At 43.0% G+C, this 25,222-nt stretch overlaps 1 protein-coding gene across 6 annotated transcripts in view; it reads right to left on the bottom strand.

Moving 5' to 3' along the window:
- The window catches only part of Chd8 (chromodomain helicase DNA binding protein 8), a 70,189-nt gene extending 46,900 nt beyond the window's left edge, over window positions 1-23,289 (bottom strand). For 2 of the 6 annotated variants that reach the window (XM_028856091.2, XM_028856095.2), the window contains exons 1-2: window positions 23,181-23,287; window positions 37-1,093 (exon numbers count right to left, since the gene is read on the bottom strand). In XM_028856091.2, coding sequence (XP_028711924.1) covers window positions 37-879 — 843 coding nt within the window. In that variant the 5' untranslated portion in view covers window positions 880-1,093; window positions 23,181-23,287. Of the gene's footprint in view, window positions 1-36; window positions 1,094-8,338; window positions 8,446-22,819; window positions 22,995-23,180 lie in introns of those variants that run through there. The other 4 variants (XM_028856096.2, XM_028856098.2, XM_028856093.2 and 1 more) reach the window with 4 other exon arrangements.
- Between the last annotated feature and the right edge of the window lie 1,933 nt (window positions 23,290-25,222).

Below are 25,222 nucleotides of genomic sequence, written 5' to 3'. Positions count from 1 at the left end.
GAAACCACAATTCATCTCCCCTTTCACTCAAGTCACCTGGGTAGGTGTAGAAGTCAGTGTAACTGCAGGCTTCAGTGGGGGGCCTGTTGCCCCTGGGTTTCCAGCAGGAGCTGAACCCTTAACTGGCTGGAGGACTAGCTGCTTCACTGGTCGGCTCGGCTGGACAATGCGCTGAACAGCAGCCTGGTTCCCGGGGACCTTGGTTGCCAACACTGTATTGCCAGAGACAATGGAGACACCTGGTCGAAGGGGTGTACCAGTTAGCACTTTGGTAAAAGTGACTTTCCCACCATTGGCTGTACCAGCCACTAGGGGCTGAGCTGTACTGGTGATACCTTGTGCCTGAATTTGTGCCACATGGGCACCTGTGACTGAGGAGTTTGGTGGGGCTTTAAGGATCACAATCTTCGGGGCTGACTGAGATGGTTGTCCTCCAGTATTGCTGGGAGAGACAGCTGTGGCAGAGACACCCATGAAAGGATTCCCTTGGCTCAGGATCTCTTGGCTCTTGGAGACCTGCAAGAGTCCTGATGTTGGCGCTGATGTCTGTAAGACAGGCTGGGCTGGCTGCTCCTGGCTGGCGGGCTGAGTGGTATAATCATGCAAGGTTAAGGATTCTGGAGCTGGAGCTGTGGATTCTTTGGGAAGTTCAGGGGGAGCTGTTTCCTCTGGTGGGGGAACCAGGTCACTTGCTGATGAATTTCCCACATCACCACCTCCACCATCTTGGTTCATCTGATCCAAGGAGTCCAGAGAGCTTGGCAGTCCAAGTGCTTCTTCAATGGGGTCTTGAGTGACCTGATTAAAGCTGTCATCAGTCAGAGAGTCCAGGCCAAATAAATTTGGGTCATCAAACAGATCCATGATGGGGTCTGCCATCTTGGTAAATTAATGAAGGGTATTTGTTGAAGGTCTGGGGAGGGAAGGGGAGGGGGGGAAATAGTTCTCCCCTCCCCTTCCCTATTAAGAAAATAATGTACACAGTGGATGAAAACTATTCTTCAAGTGAAGAGACAAGAAACAAGTGCATGTCAGATTGTCCTGACCTTCATGGAGCAAGATAGTCAAGTCTTCAGAGGAAAAGATGGAACTCCTGTGAATATAAATATAAACAAAAATTAGCAAAGTTGGTGATTTCAATGAAAAGTTCTAAGGTACCATCTTAATATCCATTTCCATTAAAATAATAAGAGGACAATATGAGGAACTTTGTAGATAGACACACGGTAAAAAGAATACCCATATTTCTGTCTCAAAACTAAAAACTAAGAAGAAATAAACCCCTTTAGGCTCTTATATCTCCACACCTTGAAGTATTTCTACCAAGAATATTCAGCTTGTTGGGTGTGGTGATACATACTTTGATCCCCGAACTTGGGAGGCAGAGGCAGAAGGGTCTCTAGGAGTTCCAGGCCAGCTAGTCAGAGTTACACAGTGAGACCCTGTCTCCAAAAGCCAAAGAAACAAAAACAAACAATACCCCAAAAAACATTAAGCTTGTTTCTGTCCATTTCTTTATGTATTTAGCTTTTTAAGATAATGATAAGGAAATTTATATTCACTCACTGTTAAATTGGCACAACTCTAAAACATAGCAAGAACATCTATAAAGGTAGATTAAAGTTTCTGGATCCATTGTTATAAGTCTTTCATTCCAGATACTTCTACCTGTGACTAGCAAAAGCAAGCCACCTGTAACCAAGCTCATAACACAATGTGAACTGAGTCCAGTGTAGTTTCTCCACCAGTATTCCAATAAGCTTCCAATAAGCAATTATATACAGCATTTTGTGATGTCTTCTTCAATGCCTTTCTTATATTTAAGATCAAAAACATTTGCCAGATATGGTGGTGCATGCCTTTAATCCCAGCACTCAAGAGGCAGAGGCAGGTGGATATCTGTGAGTTCTAGGACAGCCAGGAATGTTACAAAGAGAAACCTTGTCTCATAAAACCAAAACAAAACAACAAAATGTCTTTTCTTTGCCAGAGACTTAGCATTTCAATTCTAACTTATATGCCCAACTTTTCCCTATACATACCCTACATTCCTACATGGCACAGCTCACTTGATGAGTCCTTGTGCCTATAATACTGTAGCATATACATGGAACAGAGCTTCCTCCAGTCCGTTACCCCACTCCCACACCCCTTCCAGCAAAGATACTACCCAGCCTAAGGCTCTTTAACCCAGCAATTTGTGATGACTTGATCGTCTATTTGCTTTAACTACCCACAGCATTATATCTTATTGAGGCATGCATGATTTTAGTTTCTTATCCATATCCTGTGAAAGCCCAAACCATTCCTTTGTGCAAGTTATAGAAACTACCAGCATCTCAGGATGCTTGTCTAATATGTCCGAGAAAATTGTAAGTACATAAAAGTGAACAATTATGGATCTTATTCAGGGTTTAATCTCCAGAACAATGTACTATGACCTAGCTCCTGAGAAATCCTTGATGGTGGGAACTGTGGATCCTCAAGAAATCTGCAGGACAGCACACACAGAAGCCATCCAATGAACAGTTAAAGATAATACTTGCTCACATTACTGGAATGAGCTATTCAGTCTTCACAGAAATCACAATGTATTCCTTGATGCTAACATAAGACAGTTCGAAAGTCTCCTATCCTGAAAAATGTCTCATAAATGATATGTTCATAAATCCCACATCTATGGCTTTAAGTGAAATGAAAATGTTGGGATGAAACAAAGGAAATTAAACAACCACATAATGCAAGTACATGAAAAAGAGGAGAAAAGGAGAGACGGCTCAGCAACTCAGAGCACTGACTGCTTTCCCAGAGGACCAAGGTCCTCAGCAGCCACATGGAGGCTCACAATCATCCCTAACTCCAGCCCCAGGGTATCCAATGTCCTCTTCTTTTTGTGGGTATGAGGCCTGCACATGATAACACAGACATACATGCACACAAAACACCCACACACAGAAAATAAATGAAACACACACACACACACACACACACACACACACACACACACACAGGATGTTTGTTCTTGGGCTAGCGAGATGGCTCAATGGATGACGGTGCTTGCTACACAGGCCTAGTGACCTGAGTGCATTCAATCCCCAAGCCCATGGAAAGGTAGAGGAAAAGAACTGACCCCACAAAGTTATCCTCTGACCTCCACACATCCACCACAGCATGCACATCCACATATACACATCCATAATAATAATACGCCTTATAAAACATTTTAAAAGAGTATATAATGTCATGGCAATCCAGGAAAGCCTTACTCAATAGCTATCTGAAGACATCAAATAAGAAATCTGTCAGAAATATAATGTCGATCTGACAAAAAAAAAGACTTTCTCATAGGATGCAAGCTCTGAGTGTGCACGTGTGAGCATGGACATGTGCATTGGGGTGGGGGTTGAGGTGCTCTTGTTTTTTGTTTTTCAGATAAGGTCTCAATATGTAACAGGGGTTATCCCAGAATTACCTCAGACTCACAACCCTCCCAAGCATTGGGGGTAACAGGTATGTGCTACCAATGGGCTTGGCTTCTGGTCATCCTTAGAAAACAATATCATGTAGGCCAGGACCTCCTTCTGGCTTCAATAACTGTATACTTTTCAAGTCTCAAGATGTGTATCAGTTCCTATTTGGGGCCAAACTATCCCAGCAGCTTATTCCAACTTCTATTATTTGCCCACAAATTACTCAAAATGGCAGTCAGCACAGTTAAGCATAATTTTTGATTTAATGAAAAATCTCTCTATTCAGTAAGTTTATGTATTTCCTTAGGTCTCATCAACTTTTTTTAACTAGTTATGCCCCATTTTGCCATAAATGATCTTTCATCTTCTACTTACAGTCAGAGAAGTTATACCAAACATCTGTAGCTAAATATCATACAAAAGCAATAGCAAGGACAGTGTGGTAGTTCATGCCTGTAGTCCCAGCATAAACACCACTACAATGAAAATTTATACTAACTACAAGTTTAAACTGACAATAATTTATAGATGTATTTATACTTCATAATACCTTGTTATTTATTCATTCTAGTCCCACTGCACTGAATAAGGGGTAAAACTCAAGCAAAGATCTTTAAAAAAATATTTATAAGATTGTTTTCCATGTTGTCTAAACTGGCTCTGGATTTGGCAATTCTCTCTACATCAGTCTCTGAAAGACTGAGATTATAAGCATGTGTCACTTTGTCCAGAAATTTCTTTTTTCACCTTGTAGTACTGAACCTAGGGCTTTGAGGATGCCAAGCAAGAACATCACCACAGAGTTAATTTTACCTTTTCTATTTTTTAAATTTAAATTTATATTTTGGGCCCAGCATGGTGGCATACTTTTAATCCCAGCACTTGAGAAGCAGAGGCAGGGGGATATTTGTAATTTCAAGGCCAGCCTGGTCTACATAGCAAATTCCATGACAGCCAAGGCTAAATAGAGAGACTATATATTTCTAGCCGGGTGGCGGTGGTGTGTGCCTTTAATCCCAGCACTCAGGAGGCAGAGCCAGGTGGATCTCTGTGAGTTCGAGGCCAGCCTGGTCTACAGAGGGAGATCCAGGACAGGCACCAAAACAACATGGAGAAACCCTGCCGGGGGCGGGGGAGGGGGGAATACACACACACACACACACACAAATTTTTTGTATGTATGTTTTGTTTATATGTATGCCATTGCACCACATGCATGCCTGTGCTGTCTGCAGAGGTCAGAAAGGGGCATCAGATCTTCTGGAACTGGAGTTACCAACAGTTGTGAATCCCCACGTGGGAGCTGGGAAATAAACCCGGGTCCCCTGGAAGAGCTCTTACCCATGCAGCCATCTCTGCAGCCCCTCAATTTACCTTTTATTTAGACAGTGTCTCACTAAGTTGCATAGTCTGGCCTTGAAATTATTCTGTAGACTGAGCAGGCTCTGCACTTGGGGTCTTCCTACCCCAGCCTTCAAAGGACCTGTGTTTACAGGTCTGCACTACCAGACTGAAGCAACGATGTTACATTTTAATGAGAAACAGTAACTAAACTTTTTCCCCCTGAAAAAGTTCACTACATGTGACTCAATTATTAATCTTTAAAAATCAGTGCATTATCTCTTGGTCCTTGCTTCCCAGATTTCTTTTTTGGCCAAATACAGATGTATTGGTGTGGGCTGAAGCATGAGAGTTAAGACAAAAAGACACAGTCAGGCACCCTCGAAAACCAGGTGTGGGCTTCCTTGAGATAGTTACTTTTTGTTTCTTTGTAGACAGGGTTTCTCTGTGTAGCCCAAGACACAGTCAGGCACACTAGGAAACCAGGTGAGGGCTTCCTTGAGATAGTTACTTTTTGTTTCTCTGTGCTCCCCTGGCTGACCGAAAACTCAGACATCTGTCTGCCTCTGCCTGTCAGTGCTGGGTTTAAAGGTGCGAACCACCAGGTGTACCACCATGCCCAGTCTCACTTTTTTTTTAACCAGGGTCTTTGTAGCCCAGTGGCCACAAATTTGCAACAATCCACCTTCCTCGGCTTCCTGAGTGCTCAGATTGTAGGCATGAGCTCTTACCTGGCTCTTTGACCACATTTCTGCTTTCTATTTGTCAATCTGGGTTCCATAACTCAAAAGCCACCACCCAAATGTGGTGGCTCACACTGCAACCCCAGAATTTGAGAGGCTTGAGGCAGAAGGACTGCTATGAGTCCGAGGACAGCCTGAACTACAGAGGGAGTATCAGGCAGCCAAGGCTACATGGCAAGACCGTCTCAAAATAACCCTGCCTCCATCAAACCCTTGCAACTGACTTGATCCCACAGTGTAGAGTGTTACTACTTCTCAATCCCTAACCTGTAGTCAACTGCCCTTCTGTGAGGTTTTAACCCAAGCTCCAGATTCTCTGACTCCCAATTTAAAACTCCTAGATTTTTACAGGTTCAAACCTCCCCAACCTCTACCTTTCTTCATTGCTCCATTCCTTTACTGCCGTGGACCATCCTGCCTGCATCAATATGTAGCTTAGTTTACCAGCTTAGACGTTTCATCAATTCTCTGTCTACAGCTCAAACCCTGGTCAAACAAATGAATGGATGGTCTGCCGGGTTTAAGGTAAAGCAACTCTCTAGATAATAAAGTGATATCAGACTTTTGTCTTAACTAAGAGTGAAAATGCAGTCTTGACCTACCACTGCCCCAAAGAGAAGCATGTACCCTAAAGGAAAGTCAGGATTTAGTGGCTGTACTTCACCACTTCCCATAATCAAAATAAATATACAGACTCATGACACATATCCTGGGGGCTGAAAGTAGAGAAGAAAAAAACAAAACAAAACAGATCAGAAGTGTAGTTGAAATTCAAGGCCACCTATCTACAAGCTCTAAATAAAACAGATATTGCCAGAAAGGTATCATCTGTTGTCTTCTCAGAGCCCCCTTCTTCCCAGAAGTCAGTCCAAATTGGTGTTCTACAGCCTCACCACTTCCCGCAATTCCTGTACTTCGGGGGTCTCAGTGCTCCAACTCTCCGATCCTCGTGTTTTGCCTCAACCTTGCCCATTTCTATTACTTGTGTGTCTTATTAAATAGATTTAATCTATTGCATTCATCTACCCCAAAGTCTTCATGCCTTTCAGAAAAACAGTGACTGCAAACGGAAGGAAGGTATGTATTCTGAGAAAAGGCTTATGGCTTAGGACAGGGTGGGAAGTGTAGTTTTTAAATGTGCACCAGCATTACGGTTCTGTATTTGTAGTTTTACACTTCCTTTCTATTACTGTCAGTACAAGTGCCAGTAAAAAAACAATGGGCCAGGGAGCTGATGTCAGTAGAAAGAAAATAGCATGAAAAAAGTTACTAGTATCTCTGGGCTGGGGTAAGAGTTCTCACATTACTCCCAAAGGGCATTTATCATAGTTTATCATTTACATTGAAAGAGAAACACTACAACAGACATCATTTCATCATCTAAAAGATGAAGTTATATAAACTGAACTCCGGACATGGGTTCTCCATTTGTAGATTTCTCTATACTATACATCCTTAAAGGATAATGAACAAATGCCATATTGAGCGATACTGATCCTTTTCTGGAGTATGGTTTTAGAGAGCACTGCTCATGCCCACCTAACCTCTATGCTCAAAGATTCAGAAAATAAACTTTTTTGTTTTGTTTTGTTTAAGACAGGGTTTCTCTCTGTTGTTTTGGTGCGTGTCCTGGATCTCATTCTGTAGACCAGGCTGGCCTCGAACTCACAGAGATCCGCCTGGCTCTGCCTCCCAAGTGCTGGGATTAAAGGCGTGTGCCACCACCGCCTGGTGAAAATAAACTTTTTTACTTCAAAGTATAAGCCTTGTTGGAAATTGTATCATTTTCAGGAGGATGAGCTAGAGATAGGCATGAACTCCAGATATTAAGACACAGGATGGATAAGGGAAGTTTAATTTAAACAAGAAATACCTTGAAAATAAAATAATTGTGAAAGTTAAAAAAGAAACAAAACAAAAAGCCCAATATAATTTATAGTAAGGGAGCACTAAGAAACTATGTTATAGAAACATGTGTGAGACCAGAGAGTCTCAAACCTTAAAGATAAACGAGAAACAGACTTCCAAAGTGAAAGAAATCACACGCTGGGGGTCAGAGAATGATAAGGATGGAAGGACACAGAACACAAGAAATGAAGCTAACAACTTGGAGCCACTCAGGCTTCCTCAAATAAATCGAGAGCCTAGGCCATATTCTCTGTCTTCACCATTCTGTCAAATGAGTGGCAACTCTGTTTCTGTTTTCTAATCACTGTAGGAGAAAAAAATATCCAAAATTTTAAGGGTGTAGACATTTGGGGGCAAATATGGCTGGTAACAGAGAGCACTTCGTTAAAAACAGGGAAAGCTAAATAGCCAACCATGAAACCTAAAAGCATGTATTTTTCAGAGGCCAAGAGAGAAACTATAGAAATTAATGTTACTCATACGAGGAAAGGGAAGGAAGTAGAATTGATGGAGAGGAAAACGCTACTGGAAGTGGGGGTAGGAAGGGGGGTCGGGTACATTACCTGCTCTTACTGCCGGGGTTGGTGCCAGTAAGGCCCATACGGCAGAAGCAGGCACAGGCACGGGCGGGAGGCTTCAGGCAACTAGATCCCCCAAATGGAGTTGAAGTACATGCACTTGAGCAAAGGAGCTATCCGGGGCACCCTCCGAGGTGGGGATGGTCAAGATAGGAAGATGCGGGGGGGTGGGGGTGGGGGTGTGATGCCTGGGGAAGAAGCAACGTTAGGACGCAAGCTGCAGGCTGAGAGGCCTAGCAAGCCCCGAGGGAGAAAAGGCCCTGCACCTCACCCCGATGGGAGGCAAAGGTGGCTTTACCTGCGGTGGCCGTGGGGCCGGTTCGCTTCTCGCTGTCTCTCCAGCACCAGTTCCCCTCCTTCTGCGCAACCTAACTTGATGCGCTTGCCCGCCCCACACTCTCATTGGCCGAATCCCACTGCCACTCAAACAAAGGCGCAGAGACGCAGAACAGCGCAAGGGCGGGACTAGAGACAGCTCCCTTCCCCCGCAGGTTAGGTTGAGAGTACACAGCGAGGCCTATCCGGTTTCTAGGGCCAAGACCAAGCCTGCAGCTTGCTTGAAAACGAAGGTGCGGGAGAGCAATCCTGAGGGTTGGTTCTTAGCACCCACACCGCTCACACAGCCGAGTGGAGCTCTGGGAAGGTGTTCTGCACTAGGCCAGCTCCGCCTCCCTCTGGAACCCCTGCCTTCCGGCAGCTCTGTCACTCACTCCCACTCCCCACCACAAGGTGCCCAGGAGATACCAGGAGGCCGTACAGTTGCTGGGCACACAGTCTTTCGCTCTTCCAAGATAAAACACTCCATGCTACAACCCAGGAAGCTAACTGGCTTGCATGCTTGACACTCAGGCTTCCACAAAGTTAACTTAGGCGCCTCTAACAATCCTGTGACCCGGTGCCCTCCAAAATACACACCCAACCCTACCCCCAGGCTCGGCCCCCATCCTCTTTCTCTCCAAACAGTCCATTTGACTTCGCTGTCACGCCACTGTCCATTCCCAGTGTCCCTGAGCAGTCTAACACCATAGTGAAGGTATGCAAGCTTGAGTCCCCCAAAGTAAAACTGCAAACAGCTGGTTTACTCAGGACCACTGTTTACTCTGAAAAATATCCTTAACACGGAAATCTTATTTTTCTGTACTCTGGGCTCAGAACAGGAAAAAAAAAAAATCAACTTGAACTTAGACTTCCTACTTTTAAAGACTTCAGTGGTACCTACCACTAGACAGGCCAGGAACACCCAGTTAGATTGTAGTAGTATTAAGGCTTCCTATTCACGCTGGCTCAGAAACCTCCTCCGTACTTAGCATCCAATTAACTGCCAAGTCCTACCGACACTACTGCAATGTATCAGAGCAGGCTTCAGAGCCCGCACTGCGCTATTAAGTCAAGCACTTTGTACAGACGAGAAGACGGCGCGGCTGAAGGATTCAACTAAGAAACTAAGTAGCAAAGTCAGGACTTGTAACTCTGTTGCCTTCTCGCTTACTTATGCAGTTGTTTGTAAAAGTCTCATAAGTGATCTTTGTTCCTCCTGATTCATCTTGCTACACATGAATATTCTAATATACAATGTGACCAAATGAACTTCATGCCTAAGAACTTTCAAAGACATCCTGTTACTCTTGTAACTGTGTAGGGCATGTCTGCAACCTCAGCACTCAGGAGGCCAAGGCAGGCGAAAACAAAATTTAATAGCATGCCTTGCCCTATTTGTACTAGTTTTCACCATTATTTGACATAAACATTTACATGCTAAAAGTCAAGTTACTATTGCTATATATTTTCTCAGATTTGGTCTAGTCAATACTGCTACATTCAAATTGTATACTAACCTTGATTCAAAATCTTATGTTCTAAGATCTACATTTCTTCATTCATTACTTCAATTCTTGTTGTCTGAGACAAGGTCTCACAATACATAGTCCAGATTGCCTTGGAACTCACTTGGGCTACTTGTGTAGCCCAAGCTCACCACAAATTCATGGTGATTCTCCTGCCTCAGTTTCCTCAGTGCTGGACAGCTTTATTTCAGGATTACCATGCCCAGTTATCTGAACATTTACGGAGCAGACAGTATACTACTAAGTAATTTGATAATATTAGGAGGTCCCCCCCCAAAAAAAAAATAACCCTACCCACCAGGCACGATGGTATATGCCTGTGATTCTAGCACTTGAAAGGTGGAGACAGGAAAATCATGTATTCAAGGCTAGCTTGAATTAAATGGGACCCTGTTTAAACAAACAACAACAAAAAAAAAAAAAAAAAAAAAAAAACAAGACAGAGGGCAGGAGAGAGAGAAAGATATAATCCCTACTCCTATTAGATGTGTGTATACGTGGGGAAAAGGTAAACAGTAGGCACTATGAGAAAACTAAGTGGGCAGGTATAAACAGTTATAATGCAAGATGGTAACACAAGGTGGTAATACAACCAGCAGGGGTCATTACAGGGACATAAGGGGAAGGTAATTAATTTAGGAGGAAAAGATACCAGGAAGTAGTTTCTTAAATGATAGGAGATAGGTTAAGAACAGAATATTCAATTAATTCAATATTAAGAGACAGCGAGAGGGAAGGCAGAAACAGACGCATGAAAAAGAAAAGCAGTATGTGACACATAATTCTGTGGTGCAATCCTACCAACATGTAAGTCACAGGAAACTGGACAGAGGTAAATCTGAAGGGTAGGCAAGGGTCAGACATTCGAGAGCCATTTTCTTACAGGTAGAGAGCAATCTACAGAAACACATGGAATGACATGATCAGAACTAACTTTAGAACTAACTGGCTTCAAGGGATGGAAGAACAGAAGACCGGGTCAGTCAGGAGGGTGCTTGGGTCCAGAAAAGAGGTAGATACTGGAGATTGACTAATGTGTTTTTTCTATTCAGCGATCAAAGGTATATATACTATGAGATAATTATGCATGAGACCTTGAATGGGAAACTCTAGCCACAGAGCCACACTGCTCAGCATTATGACTCTGGTCTCTGGGGGCATGCCTCTCTTGCTTTCAGACCATCTTTTAAACCTTAAATTTGTGAGCCATCTAGTAACCTTCCAATAAATTCCCTTTCTGAATCCTACCTAACAAGGTAATTAAAGTCTGAACTATAGCAATAAGATTCAAAGTATGATGGGAGGAAGGAACAGGACCCACAAATACACGAGACAGAAATCAGTAGAATATGGAATTTAGCTATACTGAATGAGTTGTTTACAGCATGTTAAATTGTGACATTCAATCGACTGGCTGTACAAAAGTGTACTTTGGTGACAGATTGAGAGAATTTTCATAACTAGGTGGTTGGTTTAAAAGTGGAGACTAAGAAATGTGAGCAACAGGCCAAGTATAAGAAAATCTGCTCTAATGTCATTGAGAGACTAGAAGATGTTGGTGTCTGTAAGGAACTGGAGAGACCAGGATTTCACTACGTAGCCCTGGCTAGCCTGGAACTCGCAGGGATTCACCTGCCTCTGCCTTAGGAGTTAAAACAGTGGATCAGAGATTTAAAAAAAAAGTTCACCACACCTGGCCTCCATAAGTCCATTTTAAACAAGTAGCTACTATAAGAAATATATATCCAAGATGGAGAAGAAATTTTGATTTCTCAAAAGTTAGAAATGTAGAGTTGTATGTAAAATCTCTACCTTTAACTGTAGACAACTAATTTAATACTAAGCAGACTAAACAAAACAGTTAGCTGGAAGCAGTTGGAAGAGAAGGCAAGAGCTAATAAAAAGAGGACGTTAGGCTGGGCAGTGGTGGCGCACGCCTTTAATTCCAGCAGAGGCAGGTGGATCTCTGAGTTCCAGGCCAGCCTGGTCTTCAAAGTGAGTTCCAGGACAGCCTGGGTTACACAGTGAAACCCTGTCTCAACAAACAAAAACAAACAATAAAAAGAAAGGGGAGGGACATTAGAATTCAAGGAACAGAATGAGCTATGTCAACTTAAAAAACAGAGCTAGAGATAAGGGAGCCAGCATAATGTCACAGAAGCAAGGACAGCAGAGATATGTAGGATGAAGGACAGTCAATTATATCAAAGGAAAAATATCCACTGGAGGGGATGGAGAGGGGGCGCAGTAGTCAAGAACACTCAGTTCCCAGCACCCACACGGCAGCTCACAACTATCCAATTTTAGTTCCAGGGGATTCGGATGCCTTCTTCTGGCCCCTGAAGGTACCAGGCACACATGTGACTGCAAAAAACCACCCTGTCCTTACACATCTTCCCCATCTCCAAGGCTCCACAGTCAGGTTTTCACTGTCTCTGTGGCCATGTCTCTGCTATTCTCTTTGCTCTGCTGATCCTGGGATACTGAGCTTCCCTTAGGCTCCCAGCTCTTCTTTTCATGCTACAGTTTCTTCTCAAGGATGTCTAACTCAAATAGACAGCCTCAATTACTACTCATTCTTTTCTCCAATGAATGATCTACATGCCCTCATGTCTTTCATTTCTACCTCTGAGCAAGGTATCACCCGCTGCTCTAGCTACCTGCTTGTTCAACAAACATTCCTTCTTGGTGGCCTCTCCAGTCTTCCACCACCACACATGACCACCTTCCAGTAACCTCTTGTCCAATCACAGCCAGAAACCAGATATCCTCTTCTTTACCTCCTACATCCAACATTTAGAACTCCCATCTTCTGGGCTGGGGAGATGGCTCAGTGGTTAAGAACACTGACTGCTCTTCCAGAGGTCCTGAGTTCAATTCCCAGCAACCACATGGTGGCTCACAACCATCTGTAATGAGATCTGGCATGCAGGCAAGACACTGTATACATAATAAATAAATAAATCTTAAAAAAAAATTGTTAAAAAAAATCCAATCTTCTAGCTGGGCGGAGAGGGCACACACCTTTAATCCCAGCACTGGGAGGCAGAGCCAGGTAGATCTCTGTGAGTTCCAGGCCAGCCTGGTCTACAGAGTGAGATCCAGGACAGGTACCAAAACTGCACAGAGAAACCCTGTCTCAAAAAAAAAAAAAAAAAAAAAAAAATCCCTTCTTCTAAATATCCTCAAATGTATCATCTACTTTTGCTCTATTGGCTCAGGCCACAACTGGGCTACTGTGATTGTCTTATAACTGATTCTTTTCTTGTCTATTTAATCCTTTTCTTTTCCTTTGCTCCCCTCCAACTTCATATGGTATTAAGGAATTGAACCTAGGGACTGCTCTACTACTGAACTATACCCAACCCTAATTTTCTTAACAAGCCTGAAATACTTATCTTGAGGAAAATGAGGCATAGAGAGATCATTAATTTGTCCAATATCCTACAGCTAGTAAAAAGCAGTGTCAGATTCTAATTTAGGCAATAGAACTTCAACTACCCTACTATACTATGTCTTAAGGTATATAACCCTACTATAGATTCTCTCAGCCAAGCATGATAGTTCATGGATATAATTCTAGCACTCAGGTGGACAGGATGACCATTGATGAGTCTAAGGCTAGCCTGGGCCACAAGTAGAGTTCCAGACAAATCAGGGTTATAGAGGAAGACCCTATCTCAAAAAACCAAACACAAACTAATAATCAAGAAAGTCTCTTTAACAGCCAATACTTCCTCCTTTTAAATGGAGACTGGATAAAAAATTACATAGTTTTTGATGTCTTTCCCTCCCCTGTTAGAATGTAAGTTCCTCAAGGGCAAAGACTATTTATAGCCTGTCTTGGTGGTAATGGGCATTCAATGTACTTTTGTTGAAGAATGTATTAAATCTCCAGCCAAAGGTGTGTATGAGTGAAGCTTCAAAGAGTAATGGAGAGGTTTCTAAGCAGAGAGCAATGTCTTTCCTTACTGAACACTAACAACAAATGAGCAGGGACATGCTTCCCTCCAGGAACATTCAGAAAAGGCATCATAGAATCAAAATCATCTTCACTTTTCAGAACCAATTGCAGACACAATTTTACATAGAGCAAAAGAAGCCATATAGGACTAGAGAGAGATAGCTCAGCAGTTAAGAGCATGGCCGAGCCTGGGAGGAGGGGACTGAACCTGCCTGGACTGAGTCTACCAGGTTGATCTCAATCCTCAAGGAAGTCTTTGCCCTGGAGGAGATGGGAATGGGGGGTGGGATGCGGGGAACAGGGAGGGGGGCCGGAGGGGGGAGAACAAGGGAATCCATCGCTGATATGTAGAATTAAATTATATTGTAAAAGAAAAGAAAAAAAAAAAAGAGCATGGCTGCTTTCCAGAGAAACCATGTTCAATTCTCAACATACACATGGCAGCTCACAACCATCTGTAACTCTAGTTCCAGGAAATCCAACACCCTTTTCTGGCCTTCATAGGCACTAAACAAGCAAATGGTGCAGACATACATGCAGGCAAAACCCATATACATACAATTAAAAACAAAAGGGGGGCATATATACATACAAAAGATTTTTCTACACGGTATAATCACTATTGGCAGAAATGAAATTTCAGTGACCCCTTTCAGGTTTAGAATAATGACTCCTCAGTGGTGATAACTTAAGGTGTTGGCAAAAAGCAAACGGATGTCAGTCTATACACACATAGGACTCAGAACATAGGGTGTGGATTCCTTTTTAAGTCAACCTCATTGCAGAGTTTAACTAAACTTAAAACTCTGGTATTTTGGCCTAAGCCTGAAGACAGAAAATAAAAGTGCAATCTTTAAGTTTTTAAAGATCCTTGCCCTTAAAGTTACTCAGGCTGAATCTGAAGAAGTATCTCATCACTGGTTCATGGTTATAGAAGAGAAAAATAATATGCCGAGGGCAGGTTTGATGCTCAGTAGGAAAAGGAGATTACCACTCCAGGATAAAAACTTGAGTTCAAGTCCTGGAACACATGTACAGAAGGAAGGAGAGAACTGACTTCACAAGGTTGTCTGCTGACTGCTATACACATCAGACATGTGCATAGCCACACATACACATGATATAAACACTCACACAATAATAGTGATGAGGAATAAAACAAACAAACAAACAAACCCAAACAAACCCAAACAACTATTATGGTGAATTCCAGAGGAGAAATCTAGCTTGACCAATACAGCTACTGATACTACTTACTACCTTTGGGCATACAATGTAAACAACAACGTACACTATTTAGGTAACAGTCCTGGTCTCCACCTCCATGCAACCTAGCTTTCCCTATTTTAAGTAAGCCATTTTCATACATTTGCTCTGAGAGAAAATGTAAATGTTTACTTAATTCAACTACATGCTATAAAGCTAATAGCCCATGCATTTCAAAGTAATCCTAAAGAGTAAAAGATAGTATGTAATGATTGACACATAGTAGGCAAATAAGGAGGAATTTATTCCTTAGCCAATGTTTTAAAACAGCACCACTAAAAGTTTATCTCAGACAAAATTACTCATTAGAGACTTAACAAAGCTGATCTGCTAAGCAGAAAGATGGGAAACGGAAATCCACAAATGGGTTTCACAGCTGGAGCAGCGGGCCGAGGGACTCTGGCATTAATATGCAGAAGGAGCAGTGCAGCCCTCAACAGATCTCAGCTAGCACTAGTATCTAGGGCAACGCTGAGGAGTTCAACTCATCATTCCTATGTCTACAGGAATATCCCAGCATCTGTTCTGTAACTCTTCCATTTACTTCACAAAACCTTCTGTGGGAACTTATAATTCTTCAATTGATTAGGCTTTCCCTTGGTCGTTTTCAGGCCCATCTCCAGCAGACTTAGCCTCTGCCAACTTTCACGAGAGAAGTGAAAGGAAATGACCGAACCCTGTACAGATACTTCAATGCCTCGTTTAAAAAAGTTCCCTAGTGGGGCGGTGGTGGCAAACACCTTTAATCCCAGCACTCAGGAGATCTCTGTGAGTTCAAGGCTAGCCTGCTACAGAGAGAGATCCAGGACAGCCAGGACTATATAAAATAGTGAAACCCTGTCCTGAAAAACAAAACAAAAAAGTTCCCTAACAGGATACAAAAGACAGGTAAAAATTCTGCATATTACAGAACCCATGTGTAAATAAAACGCTGACCTGATATGTCCCACTAGAAAGAAGGGGTTTAAAATTTTTTTTTTCTTAAGGATTAGGGGGCTGGAGAGATGGCTCAGCAGTTAAGAGCACTGACTGCTCTTCCAGAGGATCTGGGTTCAATTCTCAGCACTCACATGGCAGCTCACAGCTGTTTGTAACTCTAAGATCTGAAACCCTCACACAGACATACATGATGGTAAAACACCAATGCACAAAAAAATAAGAATAAATTACTTTAAAAAAAGGCTGAAGAGGCTGAAGAGATGGTTCAGTGGTTTAAGAACATAAACTGAGCTGGGCAGTGGTGGCGCACGCCTTTAATCCCAGCACTCGGGAGGCAGAGCCAGGCGGATCTCTGTGAGTTCAAGGCCAGCCTGGGCTACCAAGTGAGTTCCAGGAAAGGCGCAAAGCTACACAGAGAAACCCTGTCTCGAAAAACCAAAAAAGAAAAGAAAAAAAAAGAAAAAAAAAAAAAGGATTAGTATTGGAGAGAAACAAGAATAAAACACTGAAATTCTGTTTTCATGTAGTTTGTTAGGCCCTACCGAAAACTATGGGAGACTACAGGGGTCCAGCCCCTCAATAGTCCCCTCCCAGGGTCTGGGAAGAATCTACAACCAGCTGATAATTAATCTTTGATGAAAAGAAATGAATCTATGTACACGAAACTCCTTAGTCCATATACTTTATTATTCTGTGTCAGTTACAAGCTTATATTCTGCTCTCATATTTAGCTCCTTTCTTGCCTGATTTCTCTCTACACTTATCTGCGGTCCCGTCTAGGTTCTATCTTAATTCCTTCATCTAGTTCTGCCCCTTCTAGGTTCTTCTCCATCTTGTTCTTTCCCATATCATCTCCTCTCCCATCTCCTTCTCTCTCCTCATCTCAGTTTGTTCCTCTCAAGTTCTTACCCATCTAGTTCTTCCATTCTCTTTTCTCTTCTCCGTCCTCTCATGCCCTGGAAGTCCTGGTATATATACACTTACAAGCAGTATTCCCTTAGCAGTGCAAAGCCAGACTTCTAAGGTCAAACGGAGGGGTGATAAGAATCACACAGAGGGACAATAACTGTTAATTACCATTTGCAACCCCAAAGGGAAGTGACCAATGGGGAAATGAATTCAATAAAGGCTAAATTCGGGTAATATCTAAGAAGAGGGATCTTATGTGCTCAACTATAGTCTTAAATATAATTGGTAGAAAATGTTAAGAATCTATAAGTTGCTAGGTCAGTGGGAGAAAATAAAACTGCCTTCTTTTTTCCTGTGGCTCCTATCTGTTCAAGCTATCTGCCGTTTTTTTCTGCAGGGTGGGGCAAAGTGTGCTCGGTCGCTAGCTAGGCGACCTGTGTACAGCTAAATGCCTCTGGTGATAGTTAAAGGGAGATCTGGAACTAGAGGTAAGGTTTGGGAAAAAAGGAAGTAAAGCTTAATTGGCACATCCGCCAGGCCTTCTCAAACAGGTAGCCTGGATGCTTGAGTCTGTTCTTAGAGAGTACAGGGGTATCTCTGATAAGGTACTTTCCTCCATCTGGGGATGGACCTGGCCAGATGCTGCTAATGATGATAATTACAGGCAGGCTTGAACTGGGGTTCTGGCTGAGCATAGCTGTCAGCACAGGTTATCTAAATATTCCTTTAGTAGAGGGGAAATGATGTCCAATAAATGATGAAAAGCTACAATAGCACACAAGAAACTCATAGCAGGAAACGGCTGATAATCAAAAGCCAAATATCAACTAAGGCTCCTTGGACCTCAGCTTGACCTCTGGAAGGCCCTGGCTTCTTCCAGGTATTAGCTTTGTCATAATCAGCTGAAATGCTACTTTTTATATTTTTGCGGCTTGCAGCAAAAAACAAAAACAAAAACAAAAAACCCTAGCCATGCCATGCACGGTGGCACAGGCCTTAAATCCCAGCACTCAGGAGGCAGAGGCAAGTGATCTTTGTGGGTTCAAGGACAGCCTGGTTTACATAGTGAGTTAAAAAACAGCTATGTAGAGAGACTCTGTCTCAAAACAAGTAACAATAAAATAAAATTGTTACAAAATGAAAGTTTAAAAATAAGTTATAGATTCACTATCACATTTTAGATGCTGACATATGGGGAGGATACAATTCTGGAAATTATTGTCAAGTAATTTCAGGAGAGAGCCACTGAACTATCATTTTGAAATAAAATGAACTTATATACAAATTTCTCTGGAGATATGCAGAAGAAATAAAATCAGGAATACTTTATTCTTTCAACAATAAAGAGAACTAATAAATAATTATGTTTGGAAATATTTTCAAATAAACTATGCAATGATAACTGGAATTTGAGGAGGGCAGAATTCTAAGTCCCCTAAACTGTTCCACTGTTCAGATCTATTCCTGCCTGAGATGAATGTGAAGGGGTTACCCATGCCAGGTTCATGGCTATCTATGCCTACTGAGTTTTCTGATTTTCAAAGAAAAAAATTTTGGTGGTGCTGTAGACAGGACTCAGGACCTTGTATATACTAGGCAAGTGTTACATCCAATCCCCTCTTACTGGACCTTTGGTAACTGTGTAACACACCATAAGTGAACAGAATTTAAGTGTTTCAGGTTTTTTTTTTTTTTTTTTTTTTTTTAAAGACTCTTGCTACAATCTGAAGGCAAAATATAAGGTAATTTAAGTTAAACATTTTTCTTTATGTGACATTCAACAACCCAGGGATCCTACTGAAGGATAGAAAGTAATGGACAATACAAAAAAGTAAGAAAAAGAAAAGGCGGGCTGGGTATGGTCGTATAGACCTGTTCTGCCAACATTTGAGGACATTCAGGAAGATAGATTAGGAGTTCAAAGCCAGTCTCAGGCACATAGCAGAGTTCAAGGCCAGCCTAACCTACATGAGACTTGTCTCAAAACAAAAAAAAAACAACAAAAACCAAAACAACCCCTACCAAAGTCAAGACCCCACTACTCCTTCATGAAGAGTTATAGGCAATTAATGGTTGCTAAAAGAGTAAGAATCAATCCTGTCTAAAGGTGAGCCCTCCGTAGGTCAGCCAATCCCAAAAGGTCGGTCCTAAGTCCATATACATACAGGCAACGCTGGATGGACTCAGTAGGTTTTAAATGCATGAGCGCACACGCACACGCACAGGCACACGCACACGCGCACACACACACACACCAATAATAATTAAAGAGGAGGTCAATAATGTGAGGGAGCAAGGGGGTCATGGAAAGAACTGGGCGAGAAGGATGGAAATTATATAAACAGTGTTCATGTATGAAATTATTAAAAACAAAATTAAAAGAGAAAGAGGAAAAAAATTACCTACAGAATAGCTTAAAGAGAAACATTAGGTACTAATGTGGTCTGTGGCCTAAATGTAAACATTCATAATTGCAAGGAGGTAGGCATACTGGAAATATAAGCCAGAGCTGTGTATATGCTTGGCAAGCACTCTACCAAGTTACATCCTTCACTTCTTACAATGAAAATTTTAAAATATAAAGTGCAGCAAGAAAACCCAAAAAGAGACTTCATAAACACACACATAAAACAAAACTGTGAGGTTACAGGGTGTGTGTGTGGGGTATCTAGGATAACATCTAGAATGTAGTAAATAGTGAGATAAACATTTTAGGCACTAGAAAATAGCTGCAGTTTGTAACATAAAAATTCAGCTGTCTGGGGGCTGGAGAGATGGCTCAGTGGTTAAGAGCACTAACTGTTCTCCCGGAGCTCCTGAGTTCAATTCCCAGCAACCACATGGTGGCTCACAGCCATCTGTAATGAGATCTGGTGCCCTCTTCTGGCCTGCAGGCATACATTCAGAGGGAACACTGTACACATAATAAGTCAATCTTTAAAAAAAAAAAAATACAGCTGTCACTTAGGTACTGACCATCCATCAAATCACAGAATCAATGTATTAAGACAAAAGGTAAAGTGAATAAAATCCTAATAAGAAGACCATCAATGCTACAAAATTCACTCTGGAGGAGAAGTAACACATAACTGACACAGGAAACATGACCACCTAGCAATGCATCAGATGCCAAAGAAATAGGCAGCAAATGCCAGAATAGGCACAGAAGTGCTGGGGGAGGTCATTCGAGGACCTGAGGTCAGAGTCAAAATCTAAAAGGCAAGCAGAGGAGTAGTGACTTCTACTGGTGGGCTAGCGGCTTCAGGGAAAGTTTAAGTTTTTTCTCCCAAGTGTTAGGCTGAATTTAAGCTCAGAAAATAGAAGATTTCAGGGCTGTGGATAAATAATTTCACAAAACCATTTAACATCCATATGGATGTTGTAGTTCTTCATGGGTAATCTTCAGTCACAGTACTGATTCAAGGAATTCTCTTTTCTTTTATTTTTTTTGGTGGGAGGAGGGTGAGACAAGGTTTCTCTGTGTAGCCTTAGCTGTCCTGGAACTCACTCTGTAGACCAGGCTGGCCTTGAACTCACAGAAATCCAACTATCTCTGCCTCCCAAAGTGCTGGAATTAAAGGCATACGCCACCACCATCCAGCTAGAAATTCTCTTTTTAGAGGTGACATATGTAAAGATTTCCTTCAAAGAACACCCTCAGTACCCTCTTAATAACAGAAGCTGCTGTCTCACATAAAATGTCATTTTTACCACAAAAATTCTGCCCTGGTGGAATCCAGGAGTCCTACAAAAAAGGAAATACTAGATTCATGTTTCCTGGTAATACAAAATCAGCTTAGCAGATATATTCTCCATCCACACCTAAAAGGATGTGGCCAGTTTGAGAATTGAAAAAAATCAAAAGGCCAGCCACATATGACAGATCAAACACAGAGAAGATTCGAACTATTCGAGAACATTCCTCCACCAAATCCTTTATTCCTACTCTTTTGTTATTTCAGTTTTAAATCTTCCCAAGCCTCTCTCTGCCTCTCTCTCTCTCTCTCTTTGATGTGAGGACTGAAGCCAGGGCCCTGCACATGCTAAATACTGCATGCTAGGCACTGGCTCTACTATAAAGCTACATCCCAGCTTGCCCCTACTCCAAGACTCCTATACACACACACACACACACACACACACACACACACACACACACACACACACAGTCTTTGCCATACCTCACTCTCACTTGCAACAGGTCTTAAGTAGAATTATACTACATCATAATTTTTATTAACAGTTGGAATAACTTTAAAATAGTTTAAAGGATGTTTCCTACTTTAAAGATTTTGGTAGTAGTGAATTTTGTGTAATCCAAGAGCTTGGGAAGTAGAGGCAGAAGGACCAAGACTTCAAGGTCATTCTCCACAAACAGTGAGTTGGATGCCAACCTGGGATACATGAGACTGTCTCAAAAAATCAAAATAAATAAAATGAGGGGCAGTGGTGGCACACACCTTTAATCCCAGCACTCAGGAGGCAGAGGCAGGCAGATCTCTGCGAGTTCGAGGCCAGCCTGGTCTACAAAGTGAGTTCCAGGAAAGGCAAAACTAACAAAAAAAAAAGGTTGCCCACTTCTTGTTGTGGAATCTGTTGGGTGACCACAAAAAGAAATTCTAGGCAGAAGATATTCTTAATTAAGAAGACAATATTGAGGCTGGAGGGATGGCTCAGCGGTTAACTGCTCTTCCAGAGGACCCAGATTCAATTCCTAGCACCCACATGGCAGCTACAACTGTCTGTGACTCCAGTTTCAGAGGATCGGACATCCTCACACAGACATACAAGAAGGCAAAAAAAAAAAAAAAAAAAAAAAAATTATAAAAAGTTGCCAATTATAGCCGGGCCGTGGTGGCTCACACCTTTAATCCCAGCATTCAGGAGGCAGAGCCAGGCGTATCTCTGTGAGTTCAAGGCCATCCTGGTCTACAAAGCGAGATCCTGGACAGGCACCAAAACTACACACAGAAACCAAAAAAAAGTTGCCAATTACATAGTCAACAATAAAAGTTGCTTAAAAAAAAAAAAAAAAAGACTATCCCAGCCATGCCCGGTGGCGCACACCTTTGATCCTGCAGAGACAGCAGGATCTTTGTGAGTTCGCGGCCAGCCTGGTCTACAAAACCAGTTCCAGGACAGCCGGAAATCCTGTTTTAAAAGGGGGCGGAGGAAACATCCAAATCACAAGTTCACTTTCTTTGTATCTGCTGTGCCCCCAAAAGGACCTCAGCTGACACTAGGATAAGCCAGTCAGAGACTCCCTGAGTTTACAAACTCTGAACAGAGATCAGGTGGACGGCGATGTCATGACAGCGGACATTGATAGAGCAGCTTCCTCACTTGTACCTGAGCTGTCCCATCCCGTCTGTCCTTTTCAAGAAGATTACGCAGTGTTTAACAGCGGACTTCTGGCTCACTTTGCTCACTCACTGCAAAGACTGGTCCACTACATACCTCTTCTGGCAAGCCTTTAACGACCGCCCCTTAAAGAGGCGCTGCTGCGTATGCACAGCTGCAGCAAACGGCAGGCACATTTTTTGAGACATCAGAGACAGGTAAATTACAAAAACAAAAAAACTGTACACGCTAAGAGACAGGGGGAGAAGGTCTTCTCAGTGAAGAGTTTACATAATGTGTCAGAAAACCTGCAGACCTGTCACGGAAGACCCAAGACTCGAGCTGTTTCCTCATCATCTCTCCTTTGCAACAGCCCCCACAGTAACTGGGTACATAACAAATCTGCACACGCTCACCCCATGCTTTTCTACGAAACCACATTTACTAAAATACAGAAAAGATGGGAGAGGGGGGCAAAAAAAAAACCCAGCCAAACAAAATAAAACCCTGGTCTCACACTTCTGAGTCCAAAGTATGGAGTAACCAAACCGAGCAGGGGAGTTTTTCTTCCTGTGAAGGAGGAAGGAGAACAAGGCAGCTGCCTCGAATGTGCGCCTCGCCCAGCAGGGCAATGACAAGCTCCAAAACTCCACGATGGCCCCAGCAGCTCCCTCGCGGCCCGTCCCAGCACGGCCCCGCGGCCCGCACCGTGCCCAGCGCCGGCCTCTCACAAAGGAGAGTGGTTCAGTCCCCAGCATCCCCGCACCTGATCGCTCACAAGTGCACCCGCCTGGGTGCGTGCGTGGACGTGTTACCCCACCCACTCCCGGCCCCGGCTGCGCCGAGGCTTGGTGGAGGCGCGCATGCCGCAGGCTTACCTGAGTTAGTCCTGCAGCTTCCTTCCCCCGGCGGAGTTGCAACCCACCGTCCGGGAGAACAAGGCGCCTTCCGGCGGAGCTCGGCCAGCCCTCGCTGCAAGCAAGCTTGCTAGTCCTCCATGCTCCTGGGCCCGCCCACTGCCCTCCACCCGCCAATGGGAAGGCCGGAAAGGGGTGCCATCCAGGAAGTCTCTGAAGGGTGGGAGGTCCTGAGGCTGAGAAGGGTACGTAGGCAACCGCAGATATGCCTGATTGGAAATAGAAACTGGCCGCGGGCTGGCAGGACCCGCCTCTGACCCCAACCACTGGGGGCGCTCCAAACCAGTACAACACCTGCTACCTGTCACAGAAGGACATGTTGGGTCGACTGCCTCTGCGAACATCTACAATTACTTGCAGGAATTTGAAGCCCTTTTTGGAGTCTGTTGGTCCGTTTTGGTCCAGCCCCAACATACTGTCCCTTCTCATACTCGGGACACCTATTGGTCAGGGTGAGGAACTCTGGGAATAATGTTGAACGTGATTGGAAGCAAGCCACACTAGCCTCACTTAAATGAAGGAATGATGATGTTATATTAGAGAAGTCAACAATCAAGTTTTTCGAATAACCCATCTGTGACCAGTTCCTGGGATAATCCTTTATAAGCAGGATTATCAACACACAATAGACACAGGTTATATAGCCATTCTACAAGCTTATCTATTGCATCTATTACGGATTTTCCAGTGTTGTTTTTTTGAGACAGGGTCTCAGTGTATGGCCCTGGCTGGTCTGGAACTCGCTATGTAGACTAGGCTGGCCTCAAAACCAGAGATCTGCCCACCTCCTCCTGCTGAGTACTGGAATTTAAGACATGTGCCACCACCACCCAGCCCCCGTTCTGATTTTAGCAACTCAAAATACTGAGTCATTTAGTAATAATAGGAGTGGGGAATTTCACTTAAAAAAACAAAAGACCTAGACAAGGCGATGGTGGTGCATGCTTTTAATCCCAACATTGGGAGGCAGAAGCAGACAGATCTCTGTGAGTTTGAGGCCAGCCTGGTTAACAAAGTAAGTTCCAGGCTACAAAGAGAAACACTGTCTCAAAAAATAAAACAAACACACACCAAAACCCAAAAGACCTTAATTAAGTTCACTAATAGTTCCAAACTATTCAAGAATACACACAGGGCAAATAAGTCTTAGTAGAGGGACCACTGACAATCATTTATACTGCAAAGCAGCAAAATTTCATCATAGGTGAAACTGAACTGAGAAAGGTGTTCCTGTGTTTTCTAAAGTTCTGCCGACTACAGACTTGTTTAAATACCAGTATTGGGAAGCTCACGTGACCAAGACCTAAACTCTGGTCCTTTGAAGGAGCAGTACATGCTCAACAGCTGAGGCATCTCTCTAGCCCCTCAAAAATCTTTAACATATATTTTTTCAGGAGTCATGGTGGAGTCTTTTCAATTATTAAAGGAATTTTCCAAACATTAACATAGTTGCAGGGTCATACAGTTAAGAAATCATATCAAGCTGGGCAGTGATAGAGCAACACCTTTAATCCCAGCACTTGGGAGACAGAGACAGGCGGATCTCTGTGAGTTCAAGGCCAGCTTAGACTATAGATCAAATTCTAGGGCAGCCAAGATTATACAGAGAAACACTGTCTTGAAAAAAAAATCATGTAATATTTTATAAGAAAATAAGACTTGATCACTAATTTTCCTTGTATACTGAATATCTGTTTGTCAAAATCTTTCTTTTTTTTCCTTTTATTTTATTTTACAATACCATTCAGTTCTACATAACAGCCACAGATTCCCTTGTTCTCCCCCTTCCTGCCCCCCTCCCCTTCCCCACAGCCCCCCCCCCATTCCCACCTCCTCTAGGGCAAAGCCTCCCCCGAGGACTGAGATCGACTTGGTAGACTCAATCCAGGCAGGTCCAGTCCCCTCCTCCCAGACTGAGCCAAGCGTCCCTACATAAGTCCCAGGTTTCAAACAGCTAATTCATGCAATGAGCACAGGACCTGGTACCACTGCCTAGATGCCTC

Source organism: Peromyscus leucopus, chromosome 9, assembly GCF_004664715.2.
Source record: "Peromyscus leucopus breed LL Stock chromosome 9, UCI_PerLeu_2.1, whole genome shotgun sequence".
Taxonomy (NCBI): Eukaryota; Metazoa; Chordata; class Mammalia; order Rodentia; family Cricetidae; genus Peromyscus; species Peromyscus leucopus.
Note: the sequence above shows the minus strand (reverse complement) of the source record. Positions and strands in the feature narration are given on the sequence as shown.